Source organism: Hypanus sabinus, chromosome 19, assembly GCF_030144855.1.
Source record: "Hypanus sabinus isolate sHypSab1 chromosome 19, sHypSab1.hap1, whole genome shotgun sequence".
NCBI classification, from domain to species: domain Eukaryota; kingdom Metazoa; phylum Chordata; class Chondrichthyes; order Myliobatiformes; family Dasyatidae; genus Hypanus; species Hypanus sabinus.
Window position 1 is genome coordinate 71,065,244 of NC_082724.1, and position 19,126 is coordinate 71,084,369.

The 19,126-nt window shown below is 39.7% G+C and overlaps 1 protein-coding gene across 1 annotated transcript in view; it reads right to left on the reverse strand.

Annotated features, from left to right (window-relative positions):
- Positions 1–73: 73 nt before the first annotated feature.
- The window catches only part of glt8d1 (glycosyltransferase 8 domain containing 1), a 24,276-nt gene continuing 5,223 nt past the window's right edge, over positions 74–19,126 (reverse strand). The window contains exons 3-11 of the mRNA XM_059944669.1: positions 18,853–18,905; positions 17,506–17,604; positions 16,448–16,649; positions 16,235–16,349; positions 14,467–14,551; positions 13,900–14,012; positions 10,393–10,559; positions 8,902–9,014; positions 74–1,989 (exon numbers count right to left, since the gene is read on the reverse strand). Coding sequence (XP_059800652.1) covers positions 1,799–1,989; positions 8,902–9,014; positions 10,393–10,559; positions 13,900–14,012; positions 14,467–14,551; positions 16,235–16,349; positions 16,448–16,649; positions 17,506–17,604; positions 18,853–18,868 — 1,101 coding nt within the window. The 5' untranslated portion in view covers positions 18,869–18,905 and the 3' untranslated portion in view covers positions 74–1,798. The remainder of the gene's footprint in view (positions 1,990–8,901; positions 9,015–10,392; positions 10,560–13,899; positions 14,013–14,466; positions 14,552–16,234; positions 16,350–16,447; positions 16,650–17,505; positions 17,605–18,852; positions 18,906–19,126) is intronic.

Here is a 19,126-nt window from a genome sequence, read left to right on the forward strand (position 1 = left end):
CCACTATTTGTTTATAAATATGCAAATTTTAATTATAAAATGGCTTTTGAATTTTATGCTATAACAACTTGTCTTAACTTGTGAAATATAGGATATGAGACAATAAACTCATAGCTTTGAGTTGCTGCTCATTTTTTTCAGCGATATACGAGTTAAACTAGAAAATAAGCTTAAAGGTTCAACAATGTGAAACACAAAGTACACTGCAGATGCTGTGGTCAAATCAACACGTACAAAAGCTGGATGAACTCAGCAGGTTCGGCAGCATCCGTTGAAATGAGCAGTCAGCATATCGGACCGAAGCCCTTCGTCAGAACCGAAGAAGGAGGGGGCAGGGACCCTATAAAGAAGGTTAGGGGGGAGGAGAGTGGAAGGTGCAGGTGAAAAAGGAGGGGGCAGGGGCCCTATAAAGAAGGTTAGGGGGGAGGAGAGTGGAAGGTGCAGGTGAAAAACCAATCAGGAAAGATCAAGGGGTGGGGGAGGGGGATAGGCAGGAGAGGTGAAAAAGGAATGTAAAGGGAAAGCATTATGGGTAACAGAAGAAGACAAAATCATGAGGTGATAGGCAGCTAGACGAAGCAGAGTGAAAGTGTGAAAGGGGATGGGAGTGTGGGGGGGGGGGAATTGCCGGAAGTTGGAGAATTCGATGTTCCTACCAAGGGACTGGAGACTACCCAGATGGATTCTCATCAAATTCTCCAGTTTACGGTAATTCCCTCCCTCTCCCTTCCCCCATCCCACTTTCACTCTGCCTATCACCTCTCTCAAGATTCTGTCTTCTACCCATAGTGCTTTCCCTTTACATTCCTTCACCTCTCCTGCCTTTCCCCTCCCCCATCCCTTGATCTTTCCTCTGATTGGTTTTTCACTTGGCACCTTCCACCTCCCCCCACCTTCTTTATAGGGGCCCTGCCCCCCCTCCAGTCTTGACAAAGGGTCTCGGCCTGAAACAACTGCTCACTTCAAATTTTATTATTTAATAATGTGAAATACTTGATAATTTTCAATGTTGGTATTCATCCAGATAATTCCAGCTATTTCTATTTGATAGCAAGATATAACTGCCCTTGAAATAGTTAAAATTTAAGTACTTTTAGCTGCTGCCAAGCCAATTTGGTGGGGGGGGGGGCGGTGAATTTCTGACTGACCTATGGCACCTTTGTAACATTTTAATATAACCAAAATACTGTAGACATTAGAAGTTTGATAATTCTGTCTTAATGGTCATTCTAAATCAAACTTGTAAGGGCTGGCTCACCTGAAATGCTTAAACTGATCAAGAAATTTTTTTTCTAAATGCTGAAAACACTATCAAGTTAAAAATGAAGCTTGTTTTATTTAATGTTGAAGCAATTTCTGTTCCTGATTGTCTATTGCCAATATAACTGCAACTATCCAATTAAAATGAAAGTGTAAATATACAAATTTGTCAAACTGAAAACTACCAGAACCTAGTATTGATGGTTCAGTTCTAACCATATAATAGACAAAAGCAACTTGCTGATTTAAAATATTGCTACCCTTTCATTCTTTAAACACTAATTGAAATGAAATGTAATTTGGACAACATTCTTAAAAGTTAAAGCATTCAATATATACAAATACTCTTCTGAGTTAAATTAATACATTGGTGCATTTTGAGAACTAGTTTACACAGGATTTGAACAGTTTTTTTGATAGAAAGTACTGGTATAAAGTTAATCTTAACAACACATTGACCTAAGAAATAAATTCCTGAGCAGAGGTACTTTTTAATCAAAAATTCACGAAATGATTAGTTTGGAAGTCAATATTTTTCCTAATGAACATCCTCTTCCTCTGGGTGTCGACGGACTGGATGGAATTTTCCAGTAGGATCTGGAACATACCACTTATCCCATATTTCACTGTAAGGGGAAGTACGACCCCAGGGTTTAAACCGTCCATTCCAGTGCAGCAACTTAGCAGCTTTAATAAACTGTGATGAATACCTGGTACCAGCACTGGAGCCTACAAAAGAAAAAATATATTTATTGAATATTCAACTAGGTGGGCTGCTAGTTGAAGAAAGCAAGCTCTGGAGAGAATGCATCTTGAATATCATTATCCAGATAACTCAACATCATCCAAAACCAGACTTTGTGTGGACATTTTACTGACATTCTGCCTTGTCTCTCAGCAGGCCTGTGGTATTAGACAATCATGTCAAATTATAAATCAATTGAAATGTTATTGAGCTAACATACTACTAATTTCCTCGTAAATTATTTTCTCAGACTATATCTTTTGCACAGCTTCTTTAGATTGTGGATGATTGGCTTCCACTCTTGTTTAGCATAATTGCATTCAGATGTGTTGCTATTGGAATTATTCACAGGGATCCTGACATACCCCATTCTGTATTTCATACTGTAGAATGGAAGTTGTCTTTGTATAGTTTCCATAAGACATATGAGTATAATCAGGGAATTTGGCCCATTGAATCTGTTCCACAATTCCATCATGGCTGATTTATTTTTCCTCCTAAATTTTGACTCTTACAAATCAAGAACCTATCAACCTTTGCTTTAAATGTACTCAATGATTTGGCCTCCACAGCCATCTGGCATTCAATGCCACAGATTTACCACCCTCTAATTAAAAAAATTCCTCTAGAAATTTGGCAGTACACATATATGGTGAACTTATGCTGATCTTGAACTTGAATCCTTCAACATGGGTGTTCTATTTATTAAAATCCTTTTGTAGATCCAGGTGTCTTTGCAGAAAGGCCTTTGCTGCCCTGTTGATGATTTCAAGGCTGTTTAGAGGATCGGTGGTTCTATAGGGACCTCCTTCTATTCTGAGGTGGTGTACTCTGGTCCTAAACTCACACCCTGTAGGGAACACCCTCCCCAAGCCCACTCTTATCTAGACCTTTCAATATTTGAATCAGAATCCGGTTTATCATCACCAGCATGTGATATGAAATTTGTTAACTTAGCAGCAGCAATTCAATGCAATACATAATCTAGCAGAGAGAGGAAAAAATAATAAAACAATAATAAAGTAAATCAATTATGTATATGGAATAGATTATTAAAAATCTGCAAAAACAGAAATACTATATTAAAAAGAGTGAGATAGTGTCCAAAGCTTCAAAGTCCAGATGGCAGAGGAGAAGAAGCTGTTACTGAATCACTGAGTGTTCTGGCTTCTTCAGGCTTCTGTATCTCCTACCTGATTGTAACAGTGAGAAAAGGGCATGCCCTGGGTGCTGGAGGTTCTTAATAATGGATGCTGCCTTTCTGAGATACCGCTCCCTGAAGATGTCCTGTGTACTTTGTAGGCTAGTGCTCAGGATGGAGCTAACTAAATTTACAACTTTCCGCAGCTTCTTTCAGTCCTGTGCAGTAGGCCCCCCCACCCCCTTACCAGACAGTGATACAGCCTATCAGAAACACTCTCCACGGTACAACTATAGACGTTTTTGAATGTATTTGTTAATATGCCAACTCTCTTCAAGCTACGTAATAAAGTATAGCCGCTGTCTTGCCTTCTTTATGACTATGTCAATATGTTGGGACCAGGTTAGATCCGCAGAGATCTTGTTGCCCAGGAGTTTGAAGTTGCTCACTCTTTCCACTTCTGATCCCTCTATGAGGATTGGTATGTGTTCCTTCGTCTTACTTTCCTGAAGTCCACAATCAGCTCTTTCGTGTTACTAACGTTGAGTGCCAGGCTGTTGCTGCGGCACCATTCCACTAGTTGGCATATCTCTCTGTTTACCATCTTCATTACGACAATCATCCACGTCACCAAGGACTACCTACCCCTAGGAATCAAAATAGTCTACAGAATCAGATGACAGACTTTTCAATCTTGCCCGTTTCAAGTCCAAAAACAAGACATCTACGAGTTCCCTCATCGAGTTCCAATACGCAGATGACAAGAGTGTTGCAGCTCTCTCAGAAAGCCACCTACAACAGATTCGGACTGCCTTCAACCGTGCATACACGAAACTTGGACTTACCATCAATTCCAAGAAGACTCAGATCATCTACCAATCGTCACCAACTGAGACAAATTGGATAGAACCATCAATTCAACTTGGCAAAACAACCCTGGAAAACGTGAACTACTTTCCGTATCTTGGAAGTCACCTCTCCTCCAATGTCGACCTTAATGAGGAGATCCAACGTCATCTTAAACACGCTGGAACAGCTTTTGGACTTCTCTGAACAAGAGTCTTTCATGATTCTGACATACGAACAGACACCAAAATGCTTGTGTACAAAGCAGTGGTGATCCCAATGCTCCTGTATGCATCAGAAACCTTGACAACATACTGACGACATCTGAAGGCACTTGAAAAGTTACATCAATGCTGTCTTCGAAACATCTTAAATATCAGCTGGAAAGATAGAAGAACCAATGTCAGTGTGAAGCCTATGTCATCAAGAACCAAGATGGAGCGGTCATATTGTTCGGATGAAAGACGAACATCTGCCGAAACAAATCTTCTACTCCCAGCTTAAAGGCGGTGGACAACAGAAGAGATTCAAAGATGTCTTAAAAGCCAACATGAAGAAATGTAACATCGACATCAACAATTGGGAAACCAATGCCAAGGACAGGAAACTAGCAAACCATCATCTGAGAAGGAACAGCAACTTTCGAAGCCAACAGATGTGCAGAATTAGAAGAAAACGGAAAGAGAGGCAGCAACAACCAAACCCGATCTGCCATCTGGTACTACCTGTCCTGAATGTGGAAGAACTTTCAAAGCCATGATTGGACTCATAAGCCACTTGAGAGCACATAAATAGATCAGTGGAACGAAGACCATCATCCTCGACCTCGAGGGGTAGCCATGACAATATCTCATTCCTGTACGCCCTCTCGTTACCACCTGAGACTCTACCAACAATGGTTGTATCATCAGCAAATTTGTAGATGGTACTTGAGCTGTGCCTAGCCACACAGTCGTGTATATAGAGAGCAGAGCAGTGGGCTAAGCACAAACACACTGCTGAGCTGCGCCAGTGTTGATCGTCAGCAAGGAGGATACGTTATCACCAATTCACACAGACTGTGGTCTTCTGGTTAGGAAGTCAAGGATCCAATTACAGAGGGAGGTATGGAGGCCCAGGTTCCGCAACTTCTCAATCAGGATTGTGGGAATGATGGTATTAAATGCTGAGTTATAGTCGATAAACAGCATCCTGATGTAGGTGTTTGTGCGGTTGAGGTGGTCTAAGGCCATGTGGAGAGCCACTGAGATTGCATCTGCTTTTGACCTATTCTGGTGATAGGCAAATTGCAGTGGGCCCAGGTCCTTGCTCAGGCAGGAGTACAGTCTAGTCATAACTCATCTCTCAAAGCATTTCATCACTGTCGATGTGAGTGCTACTGGGCAATAGTCATTAAGGCAGCCCACATTACTCTTCTTTGGCACTGGAATAATTGTCCTTTTGAACCAAGTGGGAACTTATGCTCATATCAGTGAGAAGTTGAAAATGTCCTTGAATACTCCCACCCATTGGTTGGCACAGGTTTTCAGAGCCTTGCCAGGTACTCCATCAGGACCTTCTGCCTTGTGAGGGTTCACTCTCTTTAAAGACAGTCTAACATCGACCTCTGAGACAGAGATCACAGGGTCATCAGGTGCAGCAGGGATCTTCACAGCCATAGTTGTGTTCTCCCTTTCAAAGCGTACATAGAAGGCGTTGAGTTCACCTGACAGTGAAGCATTGCTGCCATTCATGCTATTGGGTTTCACTTTGTAGGAAGTAATGTCTTGCAGTCCCCACCAGAGTTGCTGTGCATCTGATATTGCTTCCAACCTTGTTCGAAATCATCTCTTCGCCCTTGAAATAGCCCTCAACAAATCATACCTGGTTTTCTGGTACAGGCCTGGGTTGCCAGACTTGAATGCCACAGATCTAGCCTTCAGCAGACAAGGTAACTCCTGGTTCATCCATGTCTTTTGGTTTGGTAATATACAGTAAGTCTTTGTATGCACACACATCCACACAGGTTTTAATGAAGTTGGTAACAACAGCAGCACTCATCCAGATTCAAAGATGAATACAGTCCAGTCCAGTCACTGATTCAAAACAGTCCTGTAGGCACTCCTGTGCTTCCCTTGTCTAAACCTCCTTGGTCCTCACTACTGGTGCTGCAGTCTTCTGTCTCTGCCTATACTCAGGGAATAGAAGTACAGCCAGGTGATCAGACTTCCCGAAGTGAGGGCATGGAATAGTACAGTAGGCATTCTTGATGGTGGTCTAACAATGGTCCAGTGTGTTGTTTCCTCTGGTATTGTAAGTGATCTGTTGATGGTAATCGCTTAGTGATTTTTTCAGACTGGCTTTGTTAAAATCTCTCAAAACGATGGTGTAGGCATTAAGGTGCACTGTCTTGTGCACGTTGATCCCATTGCTCAGATTATCTAAAGCCTGATTGACATTGGCCTGAGATGGAATGTAAACTGCTACCAGTATGATCCCAGAGAACTTCCATGGTAGGTAAAAAGGATGACACTTTACTGCTAGATATTCCAGGTCTGGTGAGCAGAATTGGGACAGCACTGATATATTTGTGCACCAGGGAGAGTTGATCATGAGGCATACTCCTCCACCTTTGCTTCTGAGAGACTCTACAGATCTATCCTGACAGTGTATAGTAAACCCATCGATCTGAATCGCTGCATAACTGGTACGGAAGGGGTTAACCAGGTGAAACAAAGATCACATGCGGTCCTAATGTCGCTCTGATTCAACACCCTGGCTCTGAGATCATCGATTTTATTCACCAGAGACTGCACGTTTGCCAGCAAGATAGTCAGTATTGGGAGTTTAAAACCCCATTTCCTTAAAACGCACTTGTAATCCTGATCTTCGCCTGCACCTTCTCTGAAGTTTTCCTCCAAGGCACTTCCGACCACAGACTGTTATTGCTGTTGGTTTTAAGCAGCAATAGCTCATTTAAACGCATTAAGACATCTTTGTTAACTGTACTCACCTTGGAAGCAGTTGTGCTTTTTGGCTGTAAAAGGTTGAAACGGGAATATTTAATCATACCCATTGAGAGTTCTGTTGCTGCTTGAGTCGCCCCTAGGCACCCCGGAAGTAAGTGATAATGTAATATTTGATTGGTTTTATTGAGATCCCCACTCATTCCTCTAAATTCCAGCGAGTACAGGCCCATAATGCTGGAGGAACTCAGCAGACCAGGCAGCATCTATGGAAAACAATACAATTGACACTATGGTCCAACTCTTCATCAGTCTCATAATGTCGAGTGCACCCTTTTCCATAGATGCTGCCTGACCTGCTGAGTTCCTCCAGCATTTTGCATGGGTCCCAATATTGACCCCTGCAGAATACCACTTGTCACCGACAGTCAACCAGAATAGGTCCCCTTTATTCCGACTCTGCCTCCTACCAACCAATCTTCTATCCACGCTAGTATCTTTCCTGTCACACCATGGGCTCTTGTTAAGCAGCCTCATCAGCAGCACCTGGTCAAAGGTCTTCTGAAGTACCAAGGAAATAATATCCAGACTATGCCTGTTACTTCCTCATCGAATTGCAATAGATTGGTCAGGCAAGATTTCCTCTTAAGAAAACCATGCTGACTTTGGCCTATTTTATCATGTGCCTCTAAGTACCCTGAATAATAGACCCCAGCATCTTTCCAACCACTGAATTCTACCTTCCTCCTTTAAAGGGTGGAGTAACATTTGCAATTTTCCACTCCTCTGGCACCATTGCACACTAGCTATTCTTGAAAGATCTAACAGTGAATGATTGTCTCCTACGATTGCAAGAGTGCTACAAGTGCTGCTCCCCTGTTGATTGACGAGACAGACAGCGGGGGAGCTGTGTGGCCTCAGTTGTTGCAAGGACTAGGCTTGCCTGCTGCAGCAGTTCAGGAGGGAAGATGCCTAGTGTAGCATGGCATCTATGCTGGGTTGGGGACTGGCCCCTCCCATAGATGCTGTCTTCCGGTGTTCGATCGGTGGAATTACAAGCTGGATTGTGTGCATGCAGGCGTATGTTCATCTGCGGACTGTTAAGAACTGCTTGTCCTTGCCGATAACACCCATGCACTGTCAACTTACAGGACATATCACTCAGGGACTTGGCCTATATGTATTTTTTTGTGTGACTACATGTTTACTTACTATTTTATATGTCCTATATATGTGCCGTGTGCTGTGAATGACTGTTGGTACTGTGTTTTGCACCTTGGCCCTGGAAGAAAGCAGTTTCATTTGGCTGTACCATTGGGTATTCATGAACGGTTGATTGATAATTAAACTTGAACTTGATCATTACTAATGCCTCCACAATCACTTCTGCTACCTCTTTCAGAACCCTTGAGCATAGTCTGGCCAGGTGACTAACTTCCTTTTTAATGTGGGTCAGCCACTGCAGACCAGTCAACCAGACAAATGGAGACATGGCTCTGGTGTATGGGAATTAATGTACGGTCATTAAAAATAGGCTCACAGAGATGTTACCAAATATGCAGGCAAACCTGGTCTCTAACCAGGTGACAAATATTAAATGGAATCTAGCTATGCCAGCAGAACTAAAATAATAAAGCTGTTTAAAAAAAATCAGCTTTATTTTTATCACACATTGAAACATATAATAAAATGTACCATTTGCCTCAAATCAGTGAGAATTGTTCTGAGCAGCCCTAAGTGTCACCATACTTCTGGCACCAACATACAAGCCCACAAAAATTTTTAAGTGTAATCCAAATAAATTTGTTGGAAATCAAGTGTTATTGTGCACAATTGTTTCTCGTGTTACAGTGATGTATCAATCATTAGACTATTAATTATATCACTGCATATTAGAATACTACTAAATATACATTATCTATAGTGGTCTTAAACAATTAACTTTTCTAAAATTGAAGACTTACCTAGATGCCTGACGTGCCACAATGGATCAATGGCTGAATACTGTTTATAGAACACCAACAGCATAGGTGGTGTTGTAACACTTCCAGCCAGGGCACCACCATACAAATTCTCCCTTTCAAAAGAAGTGATTCAGCCGTTAATTCCAGATTGTAAATATATGCTGATAGTGTTTTTTTCCACATTCATCAGTATTGCCGATGGGGGGGAAGAATCCAGTTTACAACAAAAGCTGTATTTTCATATTAAAAATATTTACCTCTAGTGTAAAATAAATCACAAACTATAATCTTTTCATCTATCGTTATCTACATATTATTGGAAATTTAATTTATGGGGTTATGGTTGTTAGGTACTCTGCTGCAACTCACTTTCCACTAAGGAAAAAGTTGACTGTAATGGAACACCTTCCATTAACCTGACTACATCGACACTCAGCATTCACTACCCAAGGCAAAGCAGCTCACTAATCAAAGTTCAAAGTATTAGCAAAGTACATATGCGTCACTATATACAACCCTGAGATTCATTTTCTTGCAGGCATACTCATTAAATTCAATAACAATAATAGACTCAATGAAAGACTGCACCAACAGGATGGACTACTAGTGTACAAAGGACAATAAATTGTGCAAATACAAAAAGGAAAAAAGAGAAATAATAATAATAAATAAATAAATGAGTAATAAATATTGAGTACATGAAACGAAGAGTCCTTGAAAGTCAGTCCATAGGTTTTGGAAATAGTTCAGTGATCGAGCAAGCGTAGTTGAATGAAGTTATCCCCTCTGGTTTAAGAGCCTGATGAATGATGTGGAACAGCTTCCTGATCCTGGTGGTGTGAATCCTGAGGCTCCTGTACCTTCTTCCTGATGGCAGCAGTGAGAAGAAAGCACAAGCTGGGTGGTGGGAGTCCCTGAAATTTATCCCCCACTTTCTGTCCTCTCTTGCTGCACTGCCATTTAGAAAACTGTTCCAGTAATTCACCAAGTCTTCAACAGCACCTCCAAAACCCACAATTTGCGCTACTTAGATTGAGTGCAGGCTTATGGAAACATCACCACATATACGCATGTCTCACATCAGACTGACTTAGACCTACATTTCATTTCTTCATCTTCAACAGGACAAAATCCTGGAACTCCCTAAACTAGAATGTACAAGCCTTCGTCTTACAGACCTCAGCAATTCAAGAATTGAGTTCACAATCACCTTCAAGGTCAATTAGAGATGGGTAATAGTCCACTTCTCATATATGGATTTTAAACACAAAGAACAGAACGTTATTAAGAGTGAAATACAAATGCTTCAGAACTGCAAAATATATGAAAATCATCTTCTTGATATCCCTACTCTTTGCAAAATTCCTTACTCATCTATTATTGGTGCTGCAATATATCTTTCCCTGAAAATAAGGACAGATTACTTTAACAGCAAATAGAATTAATAGTGCAAAATGAAAATAAGACTGCATGCAACTATTACAAACTTACACTACATTGATTTCCATCCATTTTTCAAGTTGTTTTGTGATATTTTGTTGCTTCCATTCTGTGAGATTTGCGACAAAGACACCAGGATTGAAGGAGCATGTGCCTGCCTTCATACCAAGTTTTCTAATTGTTTCCTTTTTATAATCAAGGAAGCCTAAGTATGTGTTCTAGAAAAAACAAGTTAAAAATTCTCATTAGTTACTTTACTTGAACTGCAGTAATTTCAGAAATAAAAGTAGAAAAATCACTTATTGACAGTTTACATAACCTCTCTAACTGTGCAGCTTTTTGAGGGCAGATATTCCGCAGCACCAACAGTCAGTGAGTTGGAGTTCACTTTAAGGTTCTGCTAATGACCCATATAGCTAAGCATGAAGTGACAGCTTGTTGACAAACTGGAACATTATACTGGGGGGGGGGGGGGGGGAAGGGGCAGGTGGTCAAGGAGTAGCAACTTGCCATTTAATTGTAAATGATAGCTGAACTGAAAATAAAATTTCCCTCTATCAAATTGAAAAACAAAAGTAAAACTGCAGATGTTGGAAATTTCAATACAAGTCAATTCTGGGACTAGTACATTTTGGCCCAATTAAATGGCTGCCCAGTTAATGAAATTTCATGGAAATAGTTAAAAAGGTATAAACAAGACAACCTACTGTTTAACTGAGTAGCAAACTACATACTTAAATGAAATACAGAACAAATTAGAACGCTACCAATACTACTACTGCATTATACAACTGTGTATTAGTGATAGTTATCGACAGAGGAATTCATCCAGTGTATGATTCCATGTTCTTTTGATTGACAAATAAACAATCAGAGCAGACACCAAAGGTAATTTTTTTTAAACTAATGTTGTCTTTTTTGTGGTATCTTGGCAAGGGTCTGAAATTTTTTAGTGTCAAAATAAAAAACAAAATGATCAAAAATCACAAACTCAAGAAAGTCTGCAGATGCTGGAAATCCAAAGTAACACACACAGAATGCTGGATATTCAAAAGATCAGGAAGCATCTATGGAAAAGAGTAAATAGTTGACATTTCGGGCCAAGACCCTGCTTTTTGAAATGGTCTCCTTTGGCTCAAATAGTTAACATAACACAAACGCATGCAACTGATGCTATTTGAAAACTGCTCACTCGAAGAATGGTGTAGTGTCTAAAGGCCGTACAAGTGCATGCGACTGACGCTAGTTAGAAACTGTTAGGCAAATGTTCTGCTCCCAATTCAGCGGCACAGTGTCCCAAATAAATGGAGGGAATCCCGGCTATTTTCTCGATTAGTTTTTGTTCTTTAAGGGTTGTCCCAAATAAGCGGCTGCTCCAACTAACTAATGACCCAATTAACTAGAATCCACTGTACAACAAAGTGCATTTTGCGACTGTAGAAATTCACGTCACAATTATGGAAAATTAAACAGCTAACATTTCAGGTCAATAAATTTCAGGCTTAGTGTTCTGATGAAAAGTTCTTGACTTGAGATGTTGGCTTTGTTTCTCTCCATTGACACTGCCTTACCTGCTACACTTCCAGCATTTTCTGCTTTCCTTTTTTCACCTAGAATTCCTGATTTTACATAGGAGCTGGCATTATGATTTTCCCCTTTTTAGAGGTGAAATCAATATATAACCCACAATATTCCTGGAAAACAGTGAAACTAATATACAGGCAGTCCCAGGGTTACGAACGATTCTGTTCCTGAGTCCGTCCATAAGTCGGATTTGAACGTAAGTCGGAACAAGTACATCTGGTATTATTTAGCGTCAGTTAGTCAAACATTTGTCTTAGTATATATTTTACCTTTCTATGCATATAAAACACTTAAGAAACATATGTATTCCAATAATTAAACCACTGCGTTGTTAGTAATAATTGTAGCTTTCATTGGGGCAGGACCTTTCACATGCTCCATTATTCTCACTTTATCCTTTAAAATTGTTCCGATCGTTGACCGACTGTAGCCTAACGCTTTTCCAATGACTGATGACATTTTGCCCTTTTTCCAAACGCTTTATTATTTCCAATTTATTTTCAATCGCGATCGCTTTCCGTCAACGGAACAGAAACACCGCGGGCGGTGGGCCCCGACCTCCGCCAGCTACCAAGCTCCGCTGGGTCCTAAGGACCACCGCACTGAGACAGGTTAAATGGGACAAGTGGGGGCTATGCTGGGTTTGGGTGTTTGATCATCCACAATATTCCACGTGGGAATTTAAACTGGAGGTGGCAGTGGTTTTTTTTACAAGGTCGAGTTGCCAGCTCCATATCAACCCGGTGCGCTTGGGAGCAGTCTGTCACTGGATCAAACTCGGGAACCTCCGTTCTCGAGCCCAGCACTGATCTCACTGCGCCACCAGCTGACCGGAAAAAGGCGGGGGGAGGGGTCAGGGTGAACCTTGCTAAGAAAAATTTAAGCCAAATACAAAGTTACACACTCAACACGGTGTCAACGGCAACGACTTAAAATGGCCGAAGGCGTTGTGATCTGACTTAAAAGTGGCGGACGGCGTTCTCCTTCCTCGGTTCGTAAGTATGAGTTGTTCATAAGTCAGATGTTTGTAACTTGGTGACTACTTGTACTAAAGACTATACCTAGGATATTCTTGGTTTAAGTGGGTTCACCACTTAATAACAGAAGCAAGTAAACTACTGAAGCAACCTCATTTGTATGCTTGTTGTGAACCTACTCTTATACAAATTATGAGAATACTTATATAGGACCCCACTTGAGAATACTGTGCTCAGTTCTGGTCGCCTCACTACAGGAAAGACGTGGAAACCACAGGAAGGGTGCAGAGGAGATTTACAAGGATGTTGCCTGGATTGAGGAGCATGCCTTATGAGAATAGGTTGAGTGAACTCGGCCTTTTCTCCTTGCAGCGACGGAGAATGAGAGGTGACCTGATAGAGGTGTACAAGATAATGAGAGGAATTAATTGTGTCGATAGTCAGAGGCTTTTTCCCAGGGCTGAAATGGCTCGCACAAGAAGGCATAGTTTTAAGGTGCTTGGAAGTAGGAACAGAGATGTCAGGGGTAAGTTTTTTTATGCAGAGAGTGATGAGTGCATGGAATGGGCTGCCAGTGGTTCTGGTAGAGGTGGATACAATAGGGTCTTTTAAGAGACTCCTGGATAGGTACATGGAACTCAGAAAAATAGAGGGCTATGGGTAACCCTAGTAATTTCTAAAGTAAGGACATGTTCGGCACAGCTTTGTGGGTCGAAGGGCCTGTATTGTGCTGTAGGTTTTCGATGTTCTATGTTACTTTTGGAATAGCTGTAAACCAGGAAATGTATAATATGTTAGAAATAAAACCAACTGTTAAGGTAGTGGTGAACTAATTTACAGGTTAACTGTTATTATTTGTATCAATTCATTTTAGTTTCATTTCTTTTCCTGAGGTTATATTCAAAAACTGTGAAACAACAAAATTTCTAATATACTTCATTCAAGTCTCCTTTTGATGTTTCTCCCAAAAGTAAAATCTACAATGGGTGAAAAGTACCTGACTTCCAGCACCTCTAACCAGCACCTTGGAAGATATTGAATCACAATCTTCGGAAAATGCAGCAGCGTGACCTGGCTTCAGTTCAGTGTCATAAAGTTCACGTATGTCTCCTAATGTAACCAATGTAACAGAAAAAAGTATGTGAAACTTAAATTTATATAAGCTGCAAAATCTGAAAGTGCATAATGTAATAAATTATGGAAAGTTGTGCTAATTATGAAAGACGTGTCATTTATGAAAACATGTAATTGGTTTAATTTACAGGTAACTATTGGCAAATAATTCTCAATAAAAGACCACAAGCCAAGAACAGAATTAGGCTCTTCAGCCCATCGAATGGACTTTTGCTAATTAACAGCATATATTGTTGAATACTATTCATATAGTTGCTATAAATTCAGCTGTGTAAATAATTAAATATAACAGATGGAAATTAAAAGCCTAAACTAGAAAATAAGTACGTTATTGACCAGTTCACTAAATTATTAAAAATGCACTTCCTCTACACAATACTTTGCATGTACATATTTAGATATTTATAACCCAAGGAACGAAAAAGATTACCTTGTACAATCACATCATCATCCAGATAAATTGCTTTCTCTGTGCCAGAAATCAACATAGGAAGGTAAAACCTTGCAAAAGTCAACTAAAATAATGAAAATTATCAATCAAAACTCCATTCATATTAACATAATAATAAAAATAATAAAACATACTATAATGCAGTCATTTAACTATAAACTCTAGGATATAAGTATTGTTCATGAATACTAGACAGATATGGTAAACGAATGATTTAAGCTGGAAAGTTTTCTCTCGTTTTGGCCACTACAATGTGATTTAAAGAGCTTGGGGGATGTACAGGCTCGGCTTATGAGAAAGGCAGCAAAGTTGATGAACTTCAGTTTTGTGGAAGGACTAGAAAAGTTAAAATTATTCATGGTGCCCAGAGTATTTAATAATATGTTCAAATTGTCCATAATTACTCCACAGTAAATACGAAAAATTGTATCCAAGTGGTTCAACTGCAAATCAATACAAATTTAAAGTTCTTGGCATAAGAATCAAGATTAAAAGAGAGGTTTATTAAAATATAGCACATTCTTATGATTCAGACTACTGCCGGGTGACAACAAGAACATCAGGAACTGAAAAGGGGACTGGATATATACGTGCTAAACTTGGAAAGTACAATTTTATGAAGTGTTGAGCAAGGTCATTGAAATTACGTCAGTTAAATAAAAGAATGAGGTGTTGGTTACAATCATGCAACATCTATGTGAAGAGAAGCACAGTTAACATTTCAGGTTAAAGAACGTTCATCGGTATCAAGAACCAGCATGTGTTCTATGGATTTTCAATAACTTTCGAATTCAGAATCAGGTTTATTATCACCGGCATGTGACGAGAAATTTGTTAACTTAGCAGCAGCAGTTCAATGCAATACATAGTCCAGCGGAGAGAAAAATAATGATAATAAATAAAATAAAACATAATAAAAATAAACAAGTAAATCAATTACATATATTGAATAGATTATTAAAAATATTCAAAAACAGAAATATTGTATATTAAAAAAGTGAGGTAGTGTCCAAAGCTTCAAAGTTCATTTAGGAATCGGATGGCAGAGGGGAAGAAGCTGTTCCTGAATCACTGAGTGTTCTGACTTCTTCAGGCTTCTGTACCTCCTACCTGATGGTAACAGTGAGTAAAGGGTATGCCCTGGGTGCTGAAGGTCCTTAATAATGGACACTACCTTTCTGAGACACCGCTCCTTAAAGATATCCTGGGTACATTGTAGGCTAGTGCCCAAGATGGAGCTGACTAGATCTACAATTTTCTGCAGTTTCTTTTAGTCCTCTGCAGTAGCCCCTCCATACCAGACAGTGATGCAGCCTGTCAGGATGCTCTCCACGGTACAAGTATAGAAGTTTTTGACTGTATTTGTTGACATGCCAAATTGCTTCAAACTCTTAATAAAGTAAAGCCGCTGTCTTGCCTTTTTTATGACTATGTCAATATGTTGGGACCAAGTCAGATCCTCAGAGATCTTGACACCCAAGAACTTGAAGCTGCTCAATCTCTCCACTTCTGATCCCTCTATGAGGATTGGTACGTGTTCCTTCATCTTTCCCTCCCTGATGTCCACAATCAGCTCTTTCGTGTTACTGAGGTTGAGTGCCAGGTTGTTGCTGCGGCACCACTCCACTAGTTGGCATATCTTACTCCTGTATGCCCTCTCGTCACCACCTGAGATTCTATCAACAATGGTTGTATAGGACAAATGGCCTTTTATGCTACATTTTAACACACATAAAGCAGTACTCACGGGCTTTACTTCAGCTGAATCAATATCTCCTTGGACCTTGCCTTTCAAAATACGATGATCAAATTCCAGAATTTTACATTTGATACTCATCAGTTCTCGTTTCTGAAGCCAAGATCTTGAAGAAAGTGTAAATAAGAATTACAACTGTTCATTTCTGGACTCATATTAAAGAAAACTGACTTCTATTTATAGTTACTTATTAAGCACATTTACCTTAAGTGAATGATCGTATCATTTGTAGTAATTATATAAAAGACCACATTAGATCTGGTGTTACTATATATACTGTTGATAGCTGCTATTACTCCACCAAGTCGCTCTTCTACAGCAGGGATTAGAATTGGAATCTGTTCACCAGTCCGCTCTTCTGTAACACTTAGAATGTCATCAGGATTTAGTCTACCATACTTCAGTTCTACAATGATAAATGTGAAAAATAGGAGGAAGTCATTCACTGTATGCAAAGGTTATGCTTCAAAAGTTTTTAATATTAGTTGATACAGAGTGCAAAATGGATCCATCTTGGGCACTAGCCTACACAGTACCCAAGACATCTTCAAGGAGCGGTGTCTCAGAAAGGCAGCGTCCATTATTAAGGACCTCCAGCACCAAGGGCATGCCCTTTTCTCACTGTTACCATCAGGTAGGAGGTAGAGAAGCCTGAAAGCACACACTCAGTGATTCAGGAACAGCTTCTTCCCCTCTGCCATCCGATTCCTAAATGGACATTGAACCCTTCCTCACTTTTTAAATATACAGTATTTCTATTTTTTGCACATTTTAAAAATCTATTCAATATATGTATACTGTAAATGATTTGTTTATTTATTATTCTTTTTATCTTTTTTTCTTTTCTAGATGATGTATTGCATTTAACTGCTGCTGCTGCTGCTAAGTTAACAAATTTCACGTCACATGCCGATGATAATAAACCTGATTCTGATTTATGAATTTCAAATTTGGTTATTCATATGTTCAACTAATAATAACTAATATTCCTATAATAATTAAATAAATTCAATTGTATTTCCTCTTTGCTATGGTGTGCAAATATTGTTTCAAGAAAAATAAAAATCTCATTTTAATGTTGCACTTAAGCAGCATATTTATTATTAATAAATGGCACATCTATTGCGGGATCTATTTCAAATCAACAAATACAACCTCTAAAAGCTAGAACTCCAATAATCTATTAGTCTTTGATTAATGCTGACACATACAACATGCCATATGTGGTTTAATGTAGAGCATCAATAAATGTTATTACTTACCCAAATTTCCCTTGCTCAGTAGATCATGCACATTAATTAGATTATGGCGCACAACTATCAAAAACACTACTGCAACAAGTATGATCATCAAGATATGAACTGTAAAAGAACAAAAAAAAATGCAAATTTCACTCAGTTCATTTTTCTCCTCACACCAATGCCCTCTTTGATGCTGTGCAGAGGTACGGTTCAGTAGGCACCAAGGTCTCTCCAGTATCATACCCATGAGTTTTTCCTCTGGCTGATGCAATACACCAAGCTTTTAAACCATGGTGTAATCTTAGTCTTACTTGATTAGAGTCTCTCAGGCATTTCTACATGTGAACATGCCAGTATGATTAACAGGTAAAATAATAACACTAGTGAATTTATCAAATTATATTCCACCAACGCCAAGTCAGAATGAACCAAATTAATGACTGATATTGATACCAGGCACTAAACTTTCTTTTTATGTGTTTCTGATGAAAGGTAATTGACTTGAAGCATTAATTCTCATTCTCTCTCCAGAGATTTCAAAATTTTCTATGGGATGAATAATGCTAACCAGATTCATGCAGACCTGCTGCGAATATAGGACTTATTGTCATGGATATCACGTGGAACCCAGTTTTGCTGGGACATTTTAGCAGTACACTGGCCAACCTGCTTCCTTGCACCTACTTAGGTCAGACAGGCATGGGATTGGATATCCTCTTCATTTCCATGGAGATTCTTGGTCTAAACAACGTCAAAGTCAGGTGTTTGGTTTTAATTATACCTATTTTATGGGTATAAATCTGCTCTTATAGATTTTTTTCATCTTTTTAATTGTGCTTCTTGAGATAGTTTCTTTTGGGTCTGTTAGATATAATGATACAAAAGAGCCCCAGACTCTGACAGGAGAAAAACCCCCCCTGCAGGCTTGCTGCCTGACATCCCACTACAGAGGATCAAGCTCAGCACTACCCAGAGCTGAGTGCTCAGGTACAAATACACTACTCTAGGCCAGCTGGTGACATCAGTGCCGGACTCCGGAGCAAATGTTCCCGAGTTCGAACCCAGTCGGGCCGCTCCCAGGCACGCCTTCCATCCATGCCGGGTTGAGTGTCGAGCTCATATCTCAGCCTCGCTAAAAAAGAACAACTGCGCTGTGAGAAGGACGTGGGGGACCACTCACAGAATTTTTCCCCCAAGACAACCACTTGAAAAAAAGTGGTTGCTGAAGCTCTGGCAGAGTATGGCACACATAAAAAAAATACACTTCTCTACATGCATACCTCTAATACAGCATTCGATATGTAGGCATAAGGAAAAAGTTAATTCATAGATTTAGATACTTCTAATATAATATTAACTCTTGCATACCTTTTCTGAATGACATTTTAATACTTTATGATTACAGTCCCATGGCTTCACATCTGGAGAAGGACCAAACAAACTCTTATTATTCAGTAAGTACGAGCACCCAGTGCACACTTTCATTTGAAAATAACACAGCTACTGAACACATCACATTTTCATTCAGAAAATATATTGATAAACCTTTTGCAAAAACAGAAATGCTACTGTTCTGAAGTGATGTGAGATTCTTAAGAATTTCTGATGGTGCAGACTTTTTAATGTACTCCAAATGAGTGAG